The 27675-nt window shown below is 35.9% G+C and overlaps 1 protein-coding gene across 49 annotated transcripts in view; it reads left to right on the top strand.

Annotated features, from left to right (window-relative positions):
* The window catches only part of RIMS1 (regulating synaptic membrane exocytosis 1), a 512927-nt gene extending 491330 nt beyond the window's left edge, over positions 1-21597 (top strand). For all 49 annotated transcript variants that reach the window (XM_054557696.2, XM_054557698.2, XM_054557734.2 and 46 more), the window contains 5 exons: positions 9330-9468; positions 11421-11533; positions 17020-17121; positions 17752-17891; positions 19292-21597. In XM_054557696.2, the coding sequence (XP_054413671.2) occupies positions 9330-9468; positions 11421-11533; positions 17020-17121; positions 17752-17891; positions 19292-19510 (713 nt within the window). In that variant the 3' untranslated portion in view covers positions 19511-21597. The remainder of the gene's footprint in view (positions 1-9329; positions 9469-11420; positions 11534-17019; positions 17122-17751; positions 17892-19291) is intronic.
* The last annotated feature ends 6078 nt before the right edge of the window (positions 21598-27675 follow it).

Raw genomic sequence — 27675 nt, forward strand, 5'->3', positions numbered from 1 at the left:
CCTCGTTCTAACTTAATCATTTCTTTAAAAGGCCTTTTCTACAACTACAGTCACATTCTGAGGTACAGTGGTTAGGGCTTCAACATGTGTTTTAGAGGGACATAATTTAGCTCCTAACACTAGAAATACTTTGGAAACATTGAAGCTGTGAAATCAAACAATTTACACGAGTGAGAAGTTCAGCATTTGGATGTTTCCCGCTCTTTTATTTGGCTTTAGCCAAAATAGGAGGTAGTACAGATGGTATGTTTCAGTGTATACAAATCTCTTTACTTAATATTTTTGGGCAGCCTTATTAAGTTTAATATGAAGATTATTTAAAACATATGAAAAGCCATGTTGAACTTGCTATTGTTTATACTTTCAATAGCTCAGCGAATTGAAAAATCAAAGTTATGTTAGCTAACGTTTTGCTGAAAATGTAAGTGTAATTGAGTGATCTAAGCAGATCTGACAGGCAAGGCTTTATAGTCAATCATAGCAATACCAGGTTTTTAATGAAAGAATAGCTATTAGCCACAGAAGAGCTGAAAATAAAAATAAAGTTCAGTGTTCGAACAGATGAATCCTTTTCTGAAGTAGTATCTGTAAATAACTTAAAGTACATGGTAACAAAAGAAAACATTTTATATCTTTTGGGTTAGGGAAATGGAATAAAAGTGGATAAGTACATCACTAGGAAAGATTTGAAATATTCTCTTGAAGGAAAATATCATCAAAAGAATGATTCCATCTATCTCACAAAAATACTCAGAATGATACTGTTTTTGGTTTCTTGACCACTGTATTCTTTCATTAGAAATATCTTTGGAAAATGGGAAAATGGAAGGAAAATAGTAGAGTTTATGACTGATAGGATTAACCTGGAGAATAAGTGAGAGAAAATGAGGAAAACAATGAAAGCCAAAGAACTCTTGTGCCATTTTCTAAAAATAATCCTCCAACCTATGAAATTTTTACAAGTTGTACTTATCTGGCTTAAGATAAAAACCTTGGCACGACACAAAAGGAACATTTGTGTTTATTTGCTTAAATACTAAAGAAAATGATAGCACTAGGGAAGACTAATAAAAAATTCCAACTGTATGGTTACCACGCATTGGAAGCATCTGACATCAACAAAGGAGAGCTGCTGCATATTTTCTTTTAAAGAATAATTGTTGGAGATAGATGACAATATTACTATATTATATTGCATGTAATACAAACTACACACAATTGTATATGGGTAAAATTGTATAAGGAAGACCAGGACCCTGAGATTATTAAGGATAGCATTAGTAACAATACAACATCAGCTCAAATGATATGTCACTGTGCACCCTGAGGGCCTTAGATAAAAGACCCTCCGGTGTTTACTTCTCTGGCTTCACACCTCACTATCTTCACTCACCATTAAATTAACTCTGGTGATTCAGGAAATGTAGTTATCTCGAGGGACCATACTCTTTCTCTTCAGGACCTTTACGTATGCTGCTCTCCTGGCTTGAAATACAACTATACAATTCCCTTCCACCCTGCCTCCATCCGTCCTCTACCTCTACACAGAGTTAAAATTTCCTGTGAAAATCTCTTGAATAGCAATCTACAGTCTCTCAATAAGTCCAATACTGTCTGCTTTTACACAGTTTGACTACATTGGTGCTGTTTTGTTTGAATCCAGATAAAGCCATTGGCTTGCTTTTAGGCAGCCTTTTTTTAGAAATCTTCATAAACACCAGAATTATCTTGAGGAACTGAAACAAAGAAGAAGATTTGCATTTCTCAGCTCATGATCTCGCCAGTTTACATGCTCATTAAGTGGCATTGCAAGCTGCGACTCACACTCACTGCTTGAATTATTCTCTCCCCTTCTCTTCTTCTCTTCATATCATTGAATTTACATAACATAAATACATAAAGTTAAATACATATAAAATAAACTCACTGCACAGCACTTATACCACATCACAATGAGACTTTTACTTGTCTATGTCTCCTTCTAGACTATGAAATGGTTGATGGGTTTCTTTCCTTTTCACACTTACATATACAGTATTGGGGCACAAAGCACTAAGGAAATAGTTTGTTGAATGACTAAAGGACAAAATGAACAAGTATAATATACTAACCACAACAATTTTTTTTTAAACTGAATTTTCAAGTTCTCACAGGTTCCACAAAAAGAAAGAAAAAAAACAACTGAATTTTGGCCAGGCACAGTGGCTCATGCCTGTAATCCCAGCACTTTGGGAAGCTGAGATGGGAGGATCACTTGAGGCCAGGAGTTGAAGACCAGCCTGGGCTACATAGCAAGACCCCATCTCTAAAAAAAAAAAAAAAAAAAAAAAAAAACTGAAAGAATTAGTCAGGTGTGGTGGCATGTGCCTGTAGTCCTGGCTGTTCAGAAGGCTGAGAGGGGAGGATCACTTGAGCCCAGGAGTTTAAGGTAACAGTAAGCTGTGATCACACCACTGCACTCCAGCCTAGTGATGGCATAATCTTAGCTTACTGTGATCTTGTTACTGAGACCTAGCAAGACCCTGTCTCTTAAAAAAAATAATTAATTTTTACAAAATAACTGAATTTGTCACCTCAAAAACAAAAAAAATATTATTTCAGAATAACCAAAAAGGTTATACTTACTTGATACTTTGTTTTTGTGAGTTAACAAACCATTATTGCATTTATTTTGGACCTAAATTTCTTAATCAGGTGATACTCTTTTATTGGTTTTTCCAATTAATTGATGGAGTTGGATGGTGTATCCAGTTCCATCAGAGACTGCTTTGGCCTCAGAGACTTCTTTGATTGGAAGATGATTTATCTGATGTTATCTATCTTTATACATCTCTCCAACAGATAATATTAAGCCTAACAATGTGTTTTTCCCTGTTCATGTAATTATTCCAATCTACATAGAAACAAGCTCTACTACCACGCATCTTAAAGAAAAGGACAACCTCCCCTAATACTGTGTGACTTTCCAAATACTACCTCTCAATCACAACAAACCTTTACAAAATAGTCATAGGAGCTGTCTCTATTTACTCACCTCTCATTCCCTCTTCTGACTGGGCACTCCTTTCAGGCACCTAACCCTACTGCTTCACTGAATCTACTCCTCTCAGTCAGTTATCTCCATGAAGCCAAGCACTGTGGTCACGTCTGTATTTTTTTCTTACTAAACCTTTTAAGTGGTAATCAACAACATTATTTTTTTACTTCTTGACACACTTTCTTCTTCTGATTTCTGTACCACTGCACTTACTGCTTTTCCCCCACCTTAAAAGGTCCTCCTTTTCAGCCTCCTTGACAGTCCTGATTTTCTTCTGTACCTCTAACTGTGGGAATATTCCAAGCTCTGTTCTCTTTACTCTTTATGTGTATTTCCTCCCTAAGTTCTTATATTTAGCACCATAGATTTTAATTGTACCTGCGTGTCAATATATTCTATCTCCTTGTCTATCTTTCTAGCCTTGACCTGTTTCTCCTGGTCCTAACTTAAAAATACATGTTTATTGTATTCCCTATTCTATCTTATTACTGTTGTATCTGAAGCACCTAGAACAATGCCTATATCATAGGTTCTTGGTGTTTAATGAGTATTTATAGAATGAATTAATAAGTCAGTGGGTGTTTCTAAATATAACACATATCTCTAAATAAGCAAAGAGAGAAAGAGTTCACCTGTAAATATGACACCTTTTGCAATACTCTTTGAGAAAAAGTTTGCCCTTCCGGAACATGGGTGAAATATTGCCCCCAGACATTTTGGATTTTAGTAATTTTTCATGTGACTAGAGAATATTAAAATGCACTACTTTTCTAATCTTTTTTATTCTTAATAGAATACTTCAGATGGTGTTCACAAATCAAAGGTTTCATGTCATAATTTGTAGTAGACTTTACGTCTTTATAAGGTTAATGATTCTTCAATGGATACAAATAATTAATAATGATGGCATTCCTAAAAGCATAAAAGCATTTTCTAATATTGTATATATTTTAATGGACTATACTGACATTAAACATATTACATAGATGTAACACATATTTGTTATAATTACAGTATATATACATAGATGCAGATAATTATACATTTGTGCTTGTATAGAATATATGTGCTTTTTAACAAACTTTTACAAATTAACTTGTAAAGCTATATGTGAATGTATACATAAAAATACCTGTGTAGATAACCATTGTTCTATTTGCAAAATAAATAAGACCAGACTTTACATTTTCCTAAAATGTTGTATAATGGAATGATTGCAAGACTAAGATTTAGAAAGACAGGTTTCTAATTCAGCTTTTGCTGCTAACTAATGTGATGTTAAGCAAGTCATTATATCCACTAGAATGTAAGCTCCATCGGGGCAGGGATTTTGTCTGTTGTGCTCATTGCTGTATTAGCAGCATCTGGAAAAGACTGGACCCAGAGTAAGGGCTGAACGAATTTGTTGCATGAATTCTGTTTCTCCAGATTTACAGTTTTCACATCTATAAAACAATGTTTCTTCTAATCCTCACATTCCAAATTAATATTGGGGCCCTTATGAATTTAAATAAGGCAAATTTAAAACTAGAATTGTTTATTGAGCTTCTGCCTAGACCTTTATATTGCTTAGTCAATTGAAGCTCTTTTCATGAATATTTATTAATATGAATAAGACAACAGTTAGATGTCAGTTCATCTGCCATCTTCATTCAGCAGGACTAAAACAAAAACTTTAATATTAAAAATATTCAAATTCACAAAATCAAGTAAATATAAAAGAAAATTCAATAACTAGCCCCTCAAATGATGTTTTTCGAGCATTTGTGTCCTTTACACCGTGGAAGCTATTAAAGTTTAAAACTGCTGTAAGCATTTTGAGACACCCTGTAGATATACCCTTCTTTAAGAAAACTTGATATCCCAACTAAAATGTACAAATGAATAAAGATTATTCACTTTTAAAGTTTTTCTTTTCAGTTTTCATTTTCATTTGTCACCAAATATGTAATGAACAATGATCATGTGAAACCTGTGTTAGATAATGCAAGAGAAATCAGTTATTGACAGTCTGCACTTCACCGTCATCTGGACTGCCAGCAACGCACAGAGCCCGACATCACTGGTGACAGAGCCTCTGGGTTGGAGTCAACATCGACATTACAAAGACTGGAGAGGAAGCCTGGGGACCTGTGCACTACTTGCAAGACTGCAGCCCTCCCCTTCCCCTCTGCCACAGCCACCATTACTCACAGCCTCCCATCACCAGGACTGATCCCCGCAGTGTACTGCTTCCCTCTTTCCTCATGGCTTGTGTCCTCACTTCCCCCTGCCCTGCTTAATCAGACCCTGGCTCCTTTACAAACAAAACAATTCCCGCTCTACCTCATCACTCTCTACCCCTCTCATCCTGCCTAATTTTTTCCCTATCAGCGATATTGTATGTTCTTTGTTTCACTGTCTTTCTTTTTTTTTTTTTTTTTTTGAGGCGGAGTCTTGATCAGTCGCCCAGGATGGAGTGCAATGGCACAAATCTCCGCTACTGCAAGCTCCACCTCCCGGGTTCGCCATTCTCCTGCCTCAGCCTCCCGAGTAGCTGGGACCACAGGTGCCCACCACCACACCCGGCTATTTTTTTTTGTATTTTTAGTAGAGACAGGGTTTCACCATGTTAGCCAGGATGGTCTCGATCTCCTGACCTCGTGATCCACCCGCCTCGGCCTCCCAAAGTGCTGGGATTACAGGCGTGAGCCACCGCGCTCGGCCTATTCACTTTCTTTCTTGTATACACACGCAAACTAGAATCTACGCTCCTTTAAAGCAGGGAATTTCTCATCCATCCATGTATCTCCAGCACCTCAAGCAGTGTATGACACATAATAGATGCTCCATAAATATTTGTAGGATAGATGAACGAACAAAAAACAGAATGAACTAACACTCTAACCTGAACCCGCCGTATTGTTGATCCTCTTAACTGTTTCTCCTCCAGTTTTCAGCAGCACCTCACCGTTTAGATTTAAAGTTCCTGCAATTTCTCTAGCCATGATCCTCATGATTTTCAATAACTGGTGTTCTACCCAGATTTTATTATCTCATGCTGTCTTGGATAAACACTTGTAATTCATCTTGGCTCAATACTTTGGTAATATACCCCTGGGGCTTACCCCTGTCCTTCAAGTGAGATCTGGCCAGTATGTGGCCATGAGTGGCCACTGCTGTACCATAGTGACTTCACAAATGAATTACCTCTAGAAAGGAATCAACATATAAATGAATAAATGCCAAAACTAAACTAAACAGCATTTACAATGGCCATAGATGAAGTCCCTGCCTTCGGTAAGTGTGCACATTCCACAATGACAAGTGAAGTGGACAAGACAGAGTCCAAAAAGGGGAAAGGTAGAGAATTCTTGAGCCATAGGTAGGTAAGTGGGAACATCCATGTGACTCTTGGTAGGAGTATAAATCACTACAGTGTTTCTAAAGGGGAATTTAGAAATAGCTATTTAAATTAAACAGATTCCTACCCTTTCAGTAGCATTTCAGCTTCTAGTAATCATTCTGTAGAAGCTCTCCTATAACAACTGGAAATATCCAATAGCCCATCAATAAAGGGATGGTTTAATGATGAACCACATAGTCATAAAATGGAATAGTGCAATCTTTAAAAAGAATAAATATATACCTGTTTGTGTTACATTATATTAAATGGAATGTGAAAATTGCACATTAGTATATGTGGTGTGATTTCACTATCAACAGTTTATACCCCTGTTCTAGTATAACAGTGAACAATACCCCTGTTCTAGGAATAACAGTGAACAATACTCACAATGACCCTGCTCTCATAGAAATTAAATTCTAATTGGAAAACAGACCACAAACAGATAAAGGTTTAATGGCAGATGAAGCAGTGCTGTGAAGAAAAATAAAGCACAGCAAAGGGATACTATACAAAGCCTCTCTGAGGAGACAGCCTCTCTTGAAGCAGAAATCTGAATAAGGAGCAAGGCAAGAAAGTCAGAAGAGACAAACAGAAGTAAAAAAGACCCAGAAGCAGCATGCTTGCAGGCTTGAGGAAATGCAGGGAAGACAGTGTGACTGGAGAGCATTGATCATATGGAATGAGGGACAGAAGATGAGATGTGAGGTGTCCAAGGACCAGATGATATGGCATTTCCTGGGCCACGATAACAATTTTGGATTTTCATTTTACTTTGGTGATTAATCATTATAAGATCTTGAGCAGGGGAATGATATATTCAGATTTACATTTTTAAAGACTCACCATGGCTGTTATGTCAAGAATATTCTGAGGAGGAAAGGAATAGAAGCAGTGAGACCAGCTGTATGGGTATGGCACTGCTCTTTTGAGTGATGATAGTGTCTGGATGTAGGGTTGGAGCTGTGGAGAGGAAGAAGAATGACCAGATTTGTGATGCATCGTGAAGGCAAAGCCAAGAGGATTCGCTGATGGATTGGGTGTGGGGTGTGTTAGAGGAATCAAAGATGATTACAAGGATTTAGGCCTGATCACCCAAGTGAATTGCAGTACCATTTACTGCGGGAGGAGGATTTAGTAGTAGGAGGTGGTAGTGTGGTGGAGGTGGGGAAGAGTTCTGTCTTGGATATGTTAATGTTGAAGTGCCTATTAGATCTGTAAATGGAGCTACTAGGCAATTGGATTAATGACTTCAGCATTTATGAGAAAGGTTAAGACCTTGATGTATATTTGGGAGGCACAAGGGCATAGGTGGCTTTGTTAGCTATGTTAAAGCTATGTTAGAGATCACCTGGGAAGTAAGTGTAGAAGAAAGCAAAAGGTCTGAGGCCTGAGGTCTAGGGATTGTCTATTTCTAAAAATCTCAAAGAGGAAAAATCCAGCAGAAGATACTGGGAAGTAACAACCAATGTCAAAGAAGGAAAAACGGAGAGTGTGGATCACAGTAGCCAAGTGAAGGAGCTTGTATAGGTATAAAGAAAAAATAGTTCCCAAATTACTAACCATTGTCTTCCTTGAGTGGTGAAATTATAGGGGGCATTCAATGTTGGCAATTTCTGTAACATTTAAATATTTTGTAATATACATATATTGTCTTTGTAAGCAAAAATAGCAATAAAAAGGTTAAGAACAATAAAAAATAAAAATTTTAATGAACATACTAAATGTGTAGGAAGCATCAGCATTAAGTGCATATAACATAACCTATTATATCTTTGATTAGACAATTTACAAAAGGAATCCAGTGACCAAAAATGAGAGGGAAAAAATGCAGTGTTTCAAATGGCTTATCTAAGAGTGTATTTAGGTACCTGCTTTGTAAAGGTTTTATGTGGATTGAAAAGTTAATGTGTTTATATAGTAGTTATGTATGTAATTATGTATATAGAGCATTTTTCATATATTATTAATGGGTATTAAATGATACTATACAGAAACTAAAGCGAAAACCAGAAATGTATACACGACGTATAGATGGAATAAAGTCTAACAGTTTTCCTAACCTATTGATACTGCTTATACATGTAAGCAAGTAAATATTTTAGAATTTATTTCCATGCTATGAATAGAATGCTGGTTAGTGCATTTCAAAGTGGCTCAAGAGAATTCCTCTGAACTTATCAAGAACTGAAATGCAAATGTATGTAATTCCCAGTGCAAATGGAGGTGTACACCCCAAAACTGCCAGTCAGAACTCATGCAGCTGAGTCAAAAGGCCATGAGATAGCTATGTAGTCTTTGAATTAAGATAAAACCTGTTACACCTAACTCCATAATCTATATGGAGTATAAATAAGTATAAATATTATATAGTGTATGTTAAAGTGTTGCAAAAATCATCAATTAAAATACTAGTTTCTCTTTATGAGGACTGCTGATACATGACAGTAAAACTGTGGTATTTTCCGTACTGGGTTCCAAATGCACCTTCTCCTTAAAAGAACACGACCTGTCCTTTGGGACTATTCATACACATTTAGTGAATTCCGTGTTAGGAGAAACCTATTAGATTGTTCACCATTATCTTTCCACATAACAGTTGGGTGCCAAACTCAGATTTTCATTGAAGTTGTCACCATCAATAATACAATGATTTCATTTTGGCTGATTGAGATTTAGGCAGTCACTGAAACTGTGGCCATGGCATAGCATCCAGTGGTACTCCCCTTAGCCAAGCACACTTTGGCAAGGAGCCTGAATCAAACAAAGTACTCCCTTAGGTTACTATTTTTCTGATTAAATTTGTAATTATGTGTAAAATTAACTATTGTATTTGCAGGATCAATTGATATTCAGGGGAAAACTGTCTAAATAAAACTTAGAGTTTCTTTTACTCTCTCCTGTCAGAGTCGGGCCACAAAAAGTTAAAAAGTACCATTCAGAGAAGCACAGAAACAGGCATGGCAGCTGAAATGAGAAAGATGGTAAGGCAGCCGAGCCGAGAGTCTACTGATGGCAGCATCAACAGTTACAGCTCTGAGGGCAAGTAAGTGCTGTCAGCACGTCTGCATGGCTGTGGAACCAGGAATTGTGTACTAATCAGTAAGATAACAAAGCCACTGAGTGTTACTGTGCAGCTTCTCTATTTAACCAGAAGTTCAACCATCCATTTTAAACCACCCTGATGGCTTATAAGTAAGTACACATGGACACACCTCTACACCTGGTCATTCATACCTTTCAAAGGGTGAAGAAATTCTGAGTCCACATGAACAAATTGATTTCCTCCATCTAGGAAAGCCCAGACTAGTTCCTTACTGAATGTTTAGTGTAGAAATGCCACAGGTAATGGACTCTTTCATATGGGAAACTCATAGTCTGTCCCTGTCACCAAAGTCCAAATTAAAATTTATAAGTAAGGACTGATTTCCCATTTTCTTAATTTTCTCCAAGCTATTTTGGACCCTAAGCTTTTCTAAGTCTAACACTGTCATATATGTAAGTAAGTTACATTTTCTTGTTTTTAAAACATTGCTGACTCATTTTTACCTTAAGAAATAATCCAGGGTCTATCAGCTTCATTATTTTTCTGACTAAAATGTTTTAGTTAATTCTGAAAAAATAGAATACGATTTTTAAAAATTTACTCTGTTTGATTTTTTTTTTTTTCCATTTCATATGGATCCTGCACAAAACCTGCTTCTTCCTATGCTTGAGAATATTTCTGGTAAAACTGAATTTTTATTGAGGTAGTGGATCTTACAAATAAGTAATTAATGTGTTGTTTTGGATTACATGGAGATTCACCACATATAAATTTTCCATAATTATTTGTTCATTACCATTCACATTACTCATATACCAATTTGATATTTCTAATTTCTTGTCTTTACTGGAATTTTTCTATATTGTTTAGAAAATTTAACAGAATTATGCCAAGTTACTGTTTGTGATATTCTTTCCCATTCCTGAAACTAGTTGGTCTCTGTTTAGTTGGTCAAATGATTGACTTGTTATGCATGTTTCCAGTAAGGAATATAAGAACAAAAATCAGCAGGTATGAAAGTTATGGAGATAAACTTACTGACAAAATACCAATATTTGATGAAGTAGCATAAAGTAATATACAAATGAGACTTGAACACATCATTTTCTGATATAAAAAAGTAACAAATAAAATTTGCCTCCATCATAAACCACTTAATCTCTTGGATTTATTTTCATGGTCTCTGGATGGGAATATAATCAGTGTCCCATTTAATTCCCTTGGTTAAGAGAAATAATAGATGTGAAAGCACAATGGAAAGAGTAAGTCTCTATAGAAATATGCTCATTCAAAAAATGCTTATTGAATGCCTATCACATAATGAGCGTAGTTCTCATTACCCAGTGATAACTACATCAGTCAACAAGAAGAGAACAGGCACTGCCCTTGTGCAGCTTACATCCTGGGGCTATCAGGAAGTCATATTATAGGGAGAAATACAGATTTTTTTAACCAATTAATTTCCATTGGAACCAAATAAAAGTCTCAAATAATTCATCTTTGAATCAATTAAATGTTTATAAATAAGAACTTGAACTATGTTATAACATTTATTTGAGAAATTATTGGCCACTTTAAAAATTTAGCATGAATGTTACCTAATGTTCATGAGCAAGTATCTGTGTGAAGTTTATGATATAAAAATTTGCATCTTATGTTTTTTTGTCAGCAACACATTTATATAAGGATTTGGAACTTGGTATATTAAAAACTATAACTGAGCCCTCTTGAATAGACCATTAGGTGTTAAATTGAGAGTTTACACCTTTCCTCAGTCAATGTTAAGCCTCATATGCTTGGCTCAAAGGCAGTGCAAATAATCAATTAAAAAAACAGATTGTCTAAGTAATATTTATGTTTCATGATCATAATTAGTCAAATGGAAACTAGTGAAAAGAATTCTAGAAGATTTCATGGGTTTTTTCCTTTGGTTTTTATCCTTTTGCTGATAGTTTAATATTTCCTGGAGTGCGACTGGGAGCTGACAGTCAATTCAGTGATTTTCTTGATGGATTGGGACCAGCCCAGCTTGTTGGCCGCCAAACCCTTGCCACCCCTGCAATGGGTAAGAATCATTATTTTTTTCTACAGGAAAATTGATGTTTTGTGTTTGACAAAGTCATTTAAAATATTTAAAATTGTGTAATAGCAATACAAGTGAGAAGCAACATTTTAGCTGGGAGTTACTGTTTGCAAACAGCTATTCTAATTTCAAGTGCATTTTTCTAATTTGAGATATTATGAAAAAGGAAGTAAAATTAGCCATAAATATTTGAATTACCAGAAACCCTGATATAATAGATGTAAATGTAGGACAAGGGTGGCATTTCACAGCATGGAAAAAAAAAAAAAAAGACTGTTCAGTAAAGTATAGTAACATAACTATTTACCTGTGTGAAAAAATTGATGGAATTCCCTCACCCCTACACAACTTACCAAAAAAGTTAATATTTTAGACTCAACTATAAAAAAGAAAAGGGAAGGTGGAGAAAAGCACTAAAAAATACTGGAGAACACTTAAGTTAATCTGTCTGTAATCTTGCAGTGGGAAAGAACTTCAGCAAAATGCATGAAAATAGATCAGCTTGAAGACACGACATAGTGGAATTTCACAATACGGAGGCTTGATAGAAAATCATGCAAGCTTCCTAAGAGGAAAAATGATTTTACAAAAAAACTATCAAAAATCAGATTCTCGCCAGGCGCTGTGGCTCACGCCTGTAATCCCAGCACTTTGGGAGGCCAAGACAGGCGGATCACGAGGTCAGGAGATCGAGACCATCCTGGCTAACACGGTGAAACCCCCATCTCTACTAAAAATACAAAAAAAATTAGCCGGGCATAGTGGTGGGCCCCTGTAGTCCCAGCTACTCAGGAGGCTGAGGCAGGAGAATGGTGTGAACTCGGGAGGCAGAGCTTGCAGTGAGCCGAGATCAGGTCACTGCACTCCAGCCTGGGCGACAGAGCGAGGCTCCATCTCCAAGAAAAAAAAAAATCAGATTCTCATTGGGCTCTTCATATTTTCATTGGATTCTTCAGTATACTGGAAGCCAGAAGACTATTAGCATTATCTTCAGAATTCGGAGTAACAAGAGATTTCCAACCTAGAATACAAAAGCCAGCCAAACTATCAAGTAATTTTGAGGCTAGAGTAGGTACATACTTGGCCCCAGAGTAGGTACATACTCGGCCCCAAGCAAGGCCTCAAATCATTTTCCTCATTTCTAACATTTCTCAGAAAGCTACTAGAAGATTTATTTTGACCAAATGAACTAAATGAATTTTCAAAATTATGAACTAAAAAAAAAAAAAAAAAAAAGATGGAACCAAAAAATAAATGCTTCCTCACAAGGTAAAGATGATTGGGATACCCAGGATGATAGCAAAGGAAGAACTAAAGATAGCTGCAGCTAGGTTTCAAAGCAGCGTTCAAATTGCATCATGTCAGACTTCATGAGATAAAATCTATAGAATATCTAATGGGTTTGATTTTTATGGAAGAGATAAACAACCAGGAGAAACTAAGATTTGAACTAGTGAGGTCTACATAAAAATGTAAGCAAATACTTTTTTAAAAGATACTAATTAAGTGTAGGGAAAAGGAAGATCTGTCTAAGAAATGAGAAGTAGTTATAATATTCTAGTTCACACAGTTATGCATAAGGTTACATAGTCAAAATAATATAAATATTAATATTAGGAGAATGGGATGACAGAAATTGTCAAGTATGTAGTAGGGGTAGGAAGGCAGTGAAAGAGATCAAAATTGAAAGTCAATAATAATATCTAAAACTGCAAAAAGGAAAATATAAGTATAGTGCTTAGAAATAAGGAGGCAAATTCCGGAAAGTAAATCAGATAAAAATATTGAAAATTTTGGAAGCAATAATTTTTGGAAGACAAGAAGTTGAGAGACAGTAGAAGTTAGTTATACATAAACATAACAGTTTTTATAGAACAGTTGAGGATGTGTGTGATTTAAAAAGAAATCTTTAAGAAACATTAAAAGGACAAAAAGAGAACAAAAGACTTCTAGGAACTGAAGTCTAAAACAGAATTATAAAACTAGTGACTGTCTAGAACAACAAAGCTGATCAACTGACCAGGCAAATAAAGAGAATCCATGCCTGAGAAAATGGAAATGATTCAACTAAGTAAAAATAACTTAGAAATTTTCAGAGATAAAGTATCATATAATCCACAGAGAAAAACACCAAGAGATTATTAAACAAAAAAGAAGTATATATTTTTAAGAAAGAAAGTTAGAGAATGGAAAATATAGTGACTTAAAATTTAAAACTCAGTGGATGAGCTAAATAGTATACTGAACAAAGCTTAAGATATAATTAACTACAAGAACTATAGAATACCATCAATATCATGGCTTATTTAAATTAAAAAAAAAAATCTTTTGTAAGAGAGGAGAATTCAGGATGTAGGAAGAATAAACCAAAAAGCTCAAACTTACTCTAATAGGAGCCTAAAAAGAGAATAGAGAGACAGTTTTTGGAGAAAAATAATGATGCCTGAACTGTTTTAAGAAAAACATAAAACCTGAGAGATTGAAAGAGCACACTGAGTGGTGAACTGAACAATCTGTACAAAACAAACAAACAAGGAAAAGCTTCTTAATGCAATTTCAGGACATTATCTCAAGTCATGAAGAAGAAAACGAAGATTACCTAAAATAAAAAACATGGAGAATTTCATCAGAAAACTCAAATCTTTAAGAGTCCAATAGAAATTATAGAATTGAAAAATAAACTAAACTGAAGAATTCAATGGATGAGTTACCAGCAGTTTAGACAGAGTTGAGGAGAAAATTGGTTAATGGTTAATTGGAGGACAGAGCCATAAGAAAGTATCCAGAATTAATCGGACACATAAAATAATAGAAAATATGAATAAGAAGTTATAAGACCGAGCAGAAAAGTGAGGTCTAATATATGTCTAATTAGTCCCAGAATAGGGAAAGAAGGAGTATAGGCCAGAAGCCATTGAAAATATAATGGTTGAGTGAGAATTATTCACGTTTCTAGCATAAAAGAAAAAACAAATATTTAAGGTAATGATATCCCAATTACACTGATTTGATCATAACAAAGTATATGAATGTATTAAATTATCACACATACCTCAAAAATATGTACATATATTATGTACATATTATGTATCAATAAGTAAAAAGTAAAATGGAAAATAAAGACAATAAAAGTAACAATAAAAATTATATATATAATTGAAAAATTTTCAGAACTGAAAATAAATATAGTCATACTTTCCAGAGACCCTTATGAACCCCAAGAAAAGCAAATTCAGCAATGCTAAAAATAATATTATCACAACCAAATGGGATTTTTTTTTCATGAACACATGGTTGGTTTAATATTTGAAAACTAATATAGTTGATCACATTGCTGTAATAAAAAAGAAAAAATGACCATCTTAAGTATGCAAAAAAAGTTTGATAAAATTCAGTTTTAATTTATGATAAAAAATTATCAAACTGAAAATAGAGTGGAGTTTACTGATCTGTTAACGTTTCTACAAAACACACGTGTGTATGTGTGTGTGTGTATTTGTGTATTTGCACATCAGATTATCCAAATTGTTTAAATCTTTCAATATAAGTAGCAAAGACATTCAGAAATATGCATTCTGGTACACTACTATTAGAAGTGTAATTTGGTGCAGTCACCAATTGGAATAATATGGCAGCATCTAGTAAAAATAAAAATGTAGATATGCTGTGACCCAGCAATACAACTTCTAATTTACATATCCTCAAGAAACTCTTTTCAGCATTTTTTTGTAGCAGCACCAAATAGGAAAACCAAGACTCCTAACTGGAGAGTAGATAAATAAATATGACATTCATGTAACAGAATACTATAGAGAAATTAAAGGGAATGTTCTAGATCTCAACACATCAACTTGGATGGATATCTAAGAAAATGTTACTAAGTGAAGAAGGAAAATTGCTGAATGATACCACTTATACAAATGCTTAGGCTGGACACGGCGGCTCACACCTGTAATCCCAGCACCTTGGGAGGCCAAGGCAGGCAGATCATCTGAGGTCAGGAGTTTGAGACCAGCCTGACCAACATGGCAAAACCCTGTCTCCACTAAAAATACAAAATATAGCCAGGCATGGTGGCACATGCCTGTAGTCCCAGCTACTCAGGAGACTGAGGCAGGAGAATCACTTGAGCCCAGGAGATGGAGGTTACAGTGAGCCGAGATCACACCACTGCACTCCAACCTGGACGACAAAGCAGGCCTCTGTCTCAAAAAAATAACTAAATAAATAAATAAATAAATAAATAAAGCTTAAAATTTTGAAATTTATTTAAGATGGACAGTTGTTAAAAAATATAACCTACCACAAAGAATTTAAGAGTAAATAGAAAGCTGAAAACCTGAGTAGAACTGTAACTACCAGTATTTAACATTCTACTTACCAAAAATGGGGAGAATACACCCAGATGTTTTCACAGATGAGTTCTAATAAATATGAACTCAAGAGACATGAAAATTATGAAACAAATATTTTCATGAAATAAAAAGGAAGGGACTCATTCTAGTTGCTAATCTAATTTTGTATCAAACTATACATGGACTATATAATGCTCCTTAATAATCAAAGAAATGCAAATTAAAATATCATTTTAACCAGATTGGCAAAAATTAAGCATATTTTTGATACAGATATTAGACATACTGCTAATACCAATATTAGTGAGTGTGGGAAGCAGGAAGAGCGATATTTCTGGTGATAGTGCAAACTGGTACAACCTTTCTGGAGGAGTTGGCAGTATGCATGGAATTTTTGGATGTCCATACTATTAGATATGAAAATTTAAAATCTTGGAATTTTATGTTCAAAAAATAACTGATACAAGAATGTGTACAAGAATTCTTATAAAACTGTTCATTATAACCCTATTTACATATACTGCACTATAAAATAGTTTATGTAAATAACCTTTATTTCCATCAATAGGAGTCTGATTTAATAGGTAATGACGTGTCCATGCAGTAGTCCATACAGTCAATAAAATGATGGTGTGTGATCATCATTGCTGATAGATAGATAGATAGATAGATAGTTAGACAGACAGACAGGCAGAGAGATTGATAGAAGTATAAGAATGCTAGGATATTCACCAAATATTAATGGTGGCTTTCTCTGGATAATGAAAATACATATGATTACAATTTTTTATTATATACTGGATGAAATAAGAGTAAGAAATCTTATTAAGTACAAGAATTATAGAAATACTTCAGTGTTGTTATAGTAATTTATTAACTAATTTGCAAATCTCATAAGAGGTATTAATACCAGAAAAAATAAGAGAATGGTTTCCAAATTTGATTTGGAAACTGAGAAAGAAAAGTGGATTGTGGAGTGAGGGATCTAAATATTAGTTTCTTATCAAAATCATGAAGATAAAAATCTGTAGTCTGTTACGGGCTCTCCTTTTTGTTTTAACTGCACATAACTGCAAAGAAGCTTAAACACATCTTGCTCCCTTCCATTTGCAGGTGATATACAAATTGGAATGGAGGACAAAAAGGGCCAATTAGAAGTGGAAGTCATTAGAGCACGAAGCCTCACACAAAAGCCTGGTTCCAAATCTACACCTGGTAAGGAGAAGTATTCCTGAATTTGGTGAAGGGACTATTTAATAGGCAAACAAATAAAAACATTTGCTGCATCTGAATTTCATATGCTCTGTTTTGCATCATCTGATTGATTAAAAAAGCAGTGTTTCTGTGTTCTTTGATGTTATTGAACTGGATTTGGGTTTTCCTTGCACAGTTATTCTTTCAGAAAGTGTTAGGAAGTATGTTATAATATTTTTTTAAAGTTTAGTTATGGTCGTTTCTTAGCTTGTGTCAATTATTTTCTTTTTGCACACTTAGAAAGGCAAAAGAAAAAAAGAATATAGTTCTAATCATAAAAAGAGAACAATGAGCTTTAAGATATAAACCTGCATTGTAATCCAAGTAAGTCAAAGTCTTCAAATAACTTTGTATATACATTGAGTCAAAATGAGGAAAATGGCAGTAATGGTAACGTATAGATTTAAGGAACAGAATTTATGGAGCAATGGAAATTTTAAGTAATTTAAACAGTCAATGGGAAACTTTTAGTAAGCATCTCTAATTCTCTAATAGGGAATTCTCTAATTAAAAAAATAGTTGAATTTAAGGAATAATTTCTGATATGTTAATATACCTTTGTTTAGCTCATGTTAATATACCTTTGTTTAGCTCCATATGTCAAAGTATATCTTTTGGAAAATGGGGCCTGTATAGCCAAGAAGAAGACAAGAATTGCACGAAAAACCCTTGATCCTTTGTATCAGCAGTCTCTGGTTTTTGATGAAAGTCCACAGGGTAAAGTTCTTCAGGTCAGTAATAGTTTGTTTGGCTTTTTACATTGACATGTCTGTTTTATCCATACATCGAAGAGATGGTCAATCACAAAAAGAATAAAATTTGGTAAAGATAAATGTAGGATAACATTATTCTTGAGTAGACAAAATTCAAATGGTTAGTTTATAATATAAATAATGTATAATATTAAAAATATTTGGTGGATCTAATAGAGAACAATTTTATTTTATCTCTCTCTCTTCTTGTCTTTTCTCTCTCTATCCTCTCCTTCTAGCTTTGTCCTGTTCCCGCCCCTCCTCACTCCTCACTAGATAGATAGATGATAAATAGATAGATAGAGATATATCCTCACTAGACAGATAGATGATAGATAGATATAGATATATCAAACAAAACAATGTTAATAATACTTGGTTGAGCATTGCTATATACCAAACATTGAGTACAAAGAGGAAGAGGGAGAGGAAAAGAGAAGTGTGCAGACACCAGCAAATATTGAGTCCTGGTGGAGTGCCACATGCATTTCTAGGTGCTTATATACATTATTTAAATTTTGTAACTAACATGTGCAATAAGTATCATTATCCCCATTTTAAAGATTATGTCTGAGATTCAAGAGGTAAAGTAATTTCACAAAGTTACTCAGTAAATTTTAAAGGCGTGATTCACCACCAACTCTGCTTGTGTAAAACAGGTGAATGAGTTCAGTTGAGAACCTTTACAGATGACTGAAGTATTAGAAGATAGAACCTGGGAGTATGTGAAATGGAAGGCTTGTCTGACACTAGTAGCCAATAGAAGTTGACCTAGATTGTGGTAATTTTTAATGATCTAATTGAAATATTAATCATCTAAATCAAAATTGGCAGGCAAGTCCTCAAAAGGTACCAGCTCACAATTATTTTTGACCTACCCCTTCACTAAAAAGACCATAATACGAAAGAAATCATATGAATACTCTCATTCTTTGTACATTCTGGTACATACATTCCATGGTATACTGAGTTGGATTGCTCACCTTGCCCTCCTAAATTGCACAAATTTTAATTTTTATATTTTTATGGTCCTGCACATCACTAATTAGACAGTAGTTACACAAGAAAGGTGTTGCATTCATATAAAAATAATCTTGTGTATTTATTTCTTTAACATGGCTTATGTAGATAATACTCCTCATTGACTAGGAACATGCAATCCTTCATTCCATCAGACTAAAAATTATTGTGAAGTGTCTATGAGCACCTTAAGGTTAGTGTATCTTCTTATCTGTGCCTTCTCCTTGGTGATAGTTGTATTCATTATTCTTTTCCTCTGCTTCACTGACTGGCCCACTTTTACAGCATAGTTGCTTTGAGCCCTTCGAATGTGAAGCAGAGAGAAGTCCAGGTAATGTTGCATTTCTCTATCTCTGCAGGTGATTGTCTGGGGAGACTATGGCAGAATGGACCACAAATGCTTTATGGGTGTGGCTCAGATCTTGTTGGAAGAACTCGACCTGTCCAGCATGGTGATTGGATGGTACAAATTGTTCCCACCGTCCTCACTGGTGGATCCCACACTCACTCCCCTCACCCGCCGGGCTTCCCAGTCATCTCTGGAAAGTTCAACTGGGCCTCCCTGTATTCGATCATAGTGAACTCATACCAGAGTCATTCCAATAAAACTCTACTTTTCAGGATAATAATCTGAACCAGATATTTCATGATCAAAAGCATTGTTGGAGACAGACAATCAACTTGTGTTTTGCCTGTAGTAGTTTTTCAATAATATGTCCCAATTGTTATTTAAAACATGGCTTCATATGACAGAACAAGGCAATCTATCAAATTTACAGGAAGAATCAACATGCTGGTGAGAGTCACTGATGCTTCTAACAAATAGAAAAAGAGGAAACTAAATCCACGCATACACTTAACACACACACATGCGCACACACACACACACACCAAATTGAACAAACTGGAAACTCTCACTCTGTGAAAAGTTGTATTCTACACGTTTCTGCACAGACCACAAGCAGTGTTATTTCCCTGATGTTTGAATTGTTTTGTTCTTTTGTGTGTTTTGTTTATTTGTATGTTGTTTGTTGGTTTTCGTTTCTTCAGTTTTTGTTTTGTTTTCACCACATCTGTTATTTCCACTAGTTTTTTTGGCTGTGTCATGACAGGCCTCATGATGCTAACAGAGATTCTTCCCTTCTTTTTTCCAAAAGCACCAAAAAAAAGGGCTGAAGTGGTCTCTGTAGTATCTCCCCAAAGTGTTAAACAGCTACATGAGGTGAAGCCAAGGAAGGGTTTCACTAGCTTTCATTTTATAGTTATTTAAAGTCTTATGTGTGGAAACCCAAGAGACAAAAAGTTATCTTCCAAAATAAATAATCACAGAAGTACTTTTTTAATGAAGAGCCTATCTGTTTGCATTCTAGAAAATTAATTTATGGTTTCCATTGTTTTGCATGGAAGACTTTTAAAGAAGTCAATCTGCAACTAATGCTGGGGACTAAAACTAACTGCATAATTGTACTTTGAAAACACTCCTTATAATGCCTTTTTCTTCCTGATATAAAAAAATGCTCATGTGTATAAACCATACTTTGACTTCCCAAAAATGGTGACTAGGAATGGATTTGAGCCTAAGACACTTTGAGCTACGCCCAGGCTTCTCAGCCATGCCTCAGTGTAGACACACCCATCTGCCCTGGAAAGAGCATGGTATGAGCTGTTCAATATTCCACTGGAAATTCCAGTTGAAATATTCTGCACTAAACTATTGTTTTTATTGAATTTTAGTTTACATTTCCTTGAGATTGATGCAAGCACAAAGCTTGATTTTTTAATGCAAAGTATCTTACTTTTTGGGGGGAAAATAAACAAAATGAACTTTCAATTTGCATTTTCATTTAGTTTTTCTTGGCCTTGAATTTCCCTTGTGACATTCTGTATATGTGCTACAAACTGCAGTCTCTGCAGGTGCATTGATATGTTCTCCCTCCTTTTATGAGTCACTCCACTTTTGTGATTACACAAATAGAGCAGCATGACTTGGAACTGTTCAAAGCTGCATGCACATTTTGTAAAAAAAAATTTTAAAAAGAAAAGAAACAAGGTTATTTAATAATGTATGTTAGTTCCACATAGGCCAGCTTGTATGTTGCATGTACTTGTACAGTTTGCTTGTTAATTACTATACCGAAATAACCAAGAAATCTAAGCCATCCATTTTTGTTATAGACATTTTGCAGGTTTTAGCCAGACTCAGTCTCTGGGTCTATGGTGAAATGTCTATAGATGGACTTTATTTTTTACCCTCCGGAAAACGTGATGTAGTACGGACCAAATTCCTTCTAATAAATATTTTGGTGTAGATTCCTACTGTGGGGCTGTAACACATGTAGACACTGTGTACACACTAGGTTTTAATTCATAGACATACTGCCTGCACCAAGTGAATTATTTATTATTATTTACACATGCCAGAATTATCTGCCCATCATTCCACAGGGCACAGATTGACCACTGCTCACCATGCTGAGCAGGAGGAACTGAAGCATTGGTGCACTTCTACTAGATTCCGTTCTGTCTTAGTGGCCAACAATCAACTGATTATAATTGGGTAGTATCTTTCTATTTTGACCACTTGTCTTAACACTCCCCTGTGCTTTTAAATGAAATTCCAACTCATGTATGTAAACATGTTTAATAAAATTTACTTTTCATGTGAGTCAGTAGCCATCTGTGTTCTATGTCTTGCCAGATTTCCATTGTGGGTTCTATGGTGAAAAATGGGAGCCAGGCCATGGGAAAGGGAGGCTGGGGTTTGTTGTCTGCTGCGGGCATTTGACTTGATTTGTCACTGCACTATATTATGTCTTAATCGATGGCCCAAAGGTTACTTTGCATCACATACAAGTTTTCACTTCGTCAGCCTGTCTAAGTGAGCACATGACTATACTTCTGAAAAGTGGCATTATTAAAAATAATAAATCTCAGTAAGAATCAAATGGAAGGTTGTTTTCTGCTGTTTGAATGTGCTAATAAAAGAGACAACTCTATTGTCCAATTGCCAAATTATTTCAAGTTACGTGACATATCAAAAAATTGATTCCTGCGTCTCTCGTCATAGTATATTTCCTCTTTCCATCTTTTTCTTCTGAACCCATGACTAATTTGTATAACTTTGGTTTAGAGGAGACCAATTTAACAAAAAATAAGCAATACATTTACACTGAATCATCTTTAATAGAATCTTAGGTAATAAAAGTATCTTCAAATATAGATAGATATCCAAAATAATATATTCAAAGAGACATTATTAACTTTTTAGGTTATTTTATTATCTTTTCTTACCTGAAAGTGTGCTCATATGTTTAATAATCATCGCCTCTCATGAAACACTTGGTAAGCACTACTTTCATCTTGCATTGTAGTAAAATAACTTCTGTGATCTAGTCTTGTCTTTCTAAGAGCTCTTAACTTTTTATAGACCACGCTGGCTTTAACTTGTAAAGCAAAGTAAACACACTTACATCAACATCAAATTTGAGGCAATAAAGAGATTGGAGACATGAATGCATCAGTTATTTATAGTTTTTAAACAGTTGACTGAATTTTACCCTATTAAATCATCCATTTGTTTGGTCTACAAGACACAAAATTATCTGTTGGGCTGGGTCAGTAAGAGGCAAAAACAACTGGTCAGTTCAGTTTAAAACAGAGTAAAGCTGTTTGATGCGTGTGCATTAAGAAAGCTCAGAGCTGGGTGAGGCCAGGAGAAAAGTCTGCCACTGAAACAGGTGACGAGAGTGGGCTTCAGAATTATTGTCTAGACAGAAGGAGAAGAGCAGTAATCTCGCTTCAAGCCATATAAAGCTACCCAGTGTTGGGATTTCAGAGCCTACAGTGATGGGAGGAAGGAACCTGAGGAAAGGCAATTTTGCTAAGTCTTCATGGTTTCTTGCTGACTCTGACAACTTATTTCTTGAAATCCCAGCCCCATATGTATCCCAGATAATATATTATCTGATTATACTTAACCAACATTATTAAGGATTTTGTTAAGTACTAGGTATTAAGTACTTAGAATATAAAGTAGCCCTGTATTAAAGTAGCTCCCTGTGTATTGAAAGAGATCATTACATATATATATATAAAGAAATAATTATGATAGCATACAGTAAATCCTCAATGTCATTAAGTTCTGAGAAACTGTGACTTTAAGTAAAATGACATATTAAAAAAACTTTTTTTTTTCCTCTGTCGATGTTATCGAGGACCTGCTGTACATTGTTTCACTTAAAATCACAGTTTCCAAGAACAGGTGGTTAAGTTAGTCCAAGTTAGGACTTACTGTATTTGATTATTTGATTTGTATACAAAGGCTATGGGATTATATTTACTCCCTCACAGCAGTACTATGAGGTAAGTATAGGACCCCTATTTCTCATAGAAGGCTCTGCAGCTTAGACAAGTGAAGCAACAAGCTAAGGTCACATATGCTGGGATATGAACCAAAGTCTGACCAACTCGGGATCCTGGCATGCTAAGCGCTCTTTGTCCTCTACTAACTGCTGACAGTTAAGCTAGATATTAAAGAATGAAGAGTTCACGAGGTGAGAAAAAATCCCAAACTATTTCTCTGCGACAAGGCAGCTCCTGTCCAGCTTGGTCTCCCACAAGTTGCCTGAGCCGCTCTGCCTTACGTTGGGGGTGGGGGATAGGATAAAGGAGGCAGGTGGGCTCTTCTCCATTCCCTGAAACCTCTTTCTAAGCCTTTCTCTCTCTCTCTCCTCTTTCTTTCTTTCTCTCTCTCTCTCTCCCTCCCTCTCCCTGCTGTCTCTCCGCCCTCCCCTGACCACTCACCATTTATCAAACTTCATGAATACATAATACACAGCCTTGCACTATCAAACTTCATGAATGCATAATACACAGCCTTGCACTATCAAACTTCATGAATGCATAATACACAGCCTTGCACTATCAAACTTCATGAATGCATAATACACAGCCTTGCACTATCAAACTTCATGAATGCATAATACACAGCCTTCAGGAACAGTTTGAGTAAGGGAGATAGAACAAAGAAAGAATTATTCTTTAACTTTCCAAAAGTAGTTTTGTCTACCCTGCCTCCACTTACCCTGCCTGCTGCTCATTAATAACCTCAGTCTAGGTTGTCAGACCCAATAAAACAGGGGTCCCCAATCCCTGGGCCATGGACTGGTACTGGTCTATGGCCTGTTAGGAACTGGGCCACACAGCCAGAGGTGAGCCAGGCAAGTGAGCTCTGCCTCCTGTCAGATTGGCAGCAGCAATAGATTCTCATAGGTGCGTGAACCCTATTATGAACTGTACACGGGAGGGGTCTAGGTTGCGTGCTCCTTATGAGATTCTAATGCCTCATGATCTGTCACTGTCTCCCATCACCCCTAGATGGGACCATCTAGTTGCAGGAAAACAAGCTCAGGGCTTCACTGATGCTACATTATGGTGAGTTATTTCATTATATATTATAATGTAATAATAGAAATAAAGTGCACAATAAATGTAACGCACTTGAATCATCCTGAAGCCATTCTCCCCCCAGGTCTGTGGAAAAAACTGTCTTCCACAGAACCAGCCCCTGGTACCAAAAAGGTTGGTGACTGCTGCTCTATAGCTCTTACCACAGAACTCCTTTAATTAAAAGTATATACCTATCTTATCACATACTTGGTGGTCAATTGGTTTTTGTAAATGTAAATGTATTAGTTGGATTAAAAAAACCCACAATTGCCCCATCATCCCAGCAAAATCTCCTTTGGATCATCTTGATCCATGCCTAATGCTGAACAAATATCTCTGACCAGAAAAATGAAATACATTGATAGACAGGCTTGTGTCAAAGAGTCCAGCCCTGGATCTAGGGAATCCAGGCAGTTGCACCCAAACCACATAGAAAAGTTAGGGTAGTTCTCCCAAGGCAATACGGATGCTAGTAGAAGAAAGAGAATGCTGCTGCCTTAGAGAAGGACATGATGGGAAAGTTGTGTCTGCTCTAGATCCATTTTTTTTCTCTTCTCTCAAGACCTAGGAAAGGTGGGACAAAAATTCTCAAGATTGGCCACACCCAACAACACTCACTCTGATGACACTCATCTCCTCTCTTCCAAATTATGGAGCCACTCATCTGGTGCCTTAAATATTTCTAAGACTCCAGACTGATATTTTGAGGAATATGGCATTATAATTATATCTATAGCACGCAGGAAGACATAAAGCTAACATAAAATACACTACAACATATCTGTTAAATGGAATAATAATAACACCTACCTCATACAGTTATTTTGAGGATTAAAGTAAATAGTAAATATTACATTTTTAGGACAAAACCTGAATTTATAGTAAGTGGCTTAATAAATGTTAGCACCTATAACCATTATGCATAAACCTAACTTTGTGAAGTCTAAGTTAACCTTGTGAAGACTTCATATGAACACAAAACTCTTGGGCAAATCTGGCCTTCATTTCCTGCTCATTTATCTGGTCCACCACCACTGACAGAATGTCCCTTTCCAGCACTAGCAGATAAAAACAAAGGAAGATTTGTCCTCTGTTCAGGTGATAGGATTGCTAATTTCAATAGCCCATACCACATAACGCTGTCTTCAGGCCATTCTGTGCATCTTTAGTAGGGCTGATTGTTCCTTCCTTTTCTAGACCAATCTTTGCATTTAGTGAGCACCATCTCTTAGAAGCAGACAGAGAACACCCTCTCTGACCCAGCCCAATAGAACGAGTCTAGCTTTAGAAAATGGTGCTTTCTAACCACCATTTTCAATGCCATTTCCTGGATGATTTCGTTAGCAAGCCTCACAATTTTTCTGTTCCAGAAATTCTAGCCTCTCAAGGTTCTCTAACTGCCTTCTGCAATGAGAGGTTCCCAGCCTATTCTCTACCTGCAAATCTGCTCCCATATCACTGGATTCTCCCCAATTTCTCCAGGAGCAGAGGAACTGAGTCGTTTCACTGAAATTACCAACTTTTTCTTTCTCCTTTTCTGTATACCCAGTCTAGGTCCTCTATTCAGATGCTGGATCATCTCTTTCATCCTCCTTTGCATGTACTTTCATTCTATCACTCCTTTCCCTATTTATGTCCTGCAACGTACGACTGTGGCTTTTCTGATTATATGTGTTATCTTATCTATTCATTCCTCTACATTTTCCAAGTTCTATCAATACATACAATCATCAGAAACCACACGCCTACATCACTCTAGCTTGTTCCTGCCATTATGTTCACTCCACCCTAAATTCATGTTTTTTCCTAATGTTTTGCCTTTGGTTTTCATTGAGTGTTTATTAAAGATGCTTCTTGCATTGGCTATGCATTTCTGTCAACTATTTTTTCCAGTATGTCACTGAATACTTTTTGCAAATATTTTTGTATGTTTGTTTTACATTTTATTATTTAGTGTCTGAAAAAAGAATTTTTTCCTACTGAGTGGTTGTGCTTTCTTCTACTATAGAGTTCTTTTTTAAGACAAAATATACTATTCTTTATTTTTATCATAGAACAGGCATTTTCAGCCTATTAAAAAGTATGGAATGGGATCAAGTGTAATTTTAGAGGCTTCTCATGTTTCTTTTTTATTCCAACTTTTATTATAAGTTAAAGGGTACATGTGCAGGTTTATTACATGGATAAACTGCATGACACTGAGGCTTGGGGTGTCAGCAATCTCGTTACCCAGGCTGTAAACATAGCACCCAACAAATGGCTTTTCAGCCCATGGCCCCTCCTTCCCCTCACTAGTGATCCCAGTGTCTATTGTTCCCATCTTTATGTTCATGTGTATTCAGTGTTTAGTTCCCACTTATAAGCGAGAACATGCAGTATTTGGTTTTCTGTTCTTGCCTTAGGTCACTTAGGATAATGGCTTCCAGCTCCATCCATATTGCTGCAAAGAGCATGATTTCATTCTGTTTTATGGCAGCACAGTATTCCATGGTGTATATGTACCACGTTTTCTTTACCCAATCCACTGCTGATGGGCACTTAGGTTGATTCCATTGTCCTTGCTATTGTGAATAGTGCTGCAATGAACATATGGGTGGATGTGTCTGTTTTGATAGAATGAATTCTTTTCCTTTGGGTATATACCGAGGAGTGGGATTGCTTCTACCACACGGCACTTAACTTTTCATATGCTTTGGTTCCCTTTGGTGCCTGGTGATACCTATAGACTCCTTCTCAGAATAATGAAGTTAAACTCCTTTAAAAAGTACATAGGAGGAAAATGAAGCCAATTATATTGAAAGAGTTAAAAACATTTTAACAACAAATTTGTGGTCTGGCGTGGTGGCTCACACCTGTAATCCCAACACTTAGGGAGGCTGAAGCAGGCGGATACTTGAGCCCAGAAGTTTTGAGACCAGCCTGGGCAATATGGCAAAAACCCATCTCTACAAAAAGAAAAAAAAAAAAAAAAAAAGCCAGGCACGATGGCACACACCTGTAGTCCTAGCTACTTGAGAGGCTGAGGCTTGCAGATTGATTGAGCCTGGGAGGGAGAGGCTGCAGTGAGCCTTTATCACACCACTGCACTCCAGTCTGAGTGACAGTGAGACCCTGTCTCAAAAAACAAAATAAAACAAAAATTTGTCATCTAGCAATACATATGACTTCTTTACTGAGGTATTAAAAGAAATCTAGTGACAGGTCCAATAACTACAGTGTTTTTGAAGCTGTGATGAGCATAAATACTAGTTGATATTATGAATATGTGTGATTCTGTATTGACAGCAAGGTCACA

Source organism: Pongo abelii, chromosome 5, assembly GCF_028885655.2.
Source record: "Pongo abelii isolate AG06213 chromosome 5, NHGRI_mPonAbe1-v2.0_pri, whole genome shotgun sequence".
NCBI lineage: Eukaryota > Metazoa > Chordata > Mammalia > Primates > Hominidae > Pongo > Pongo abelii.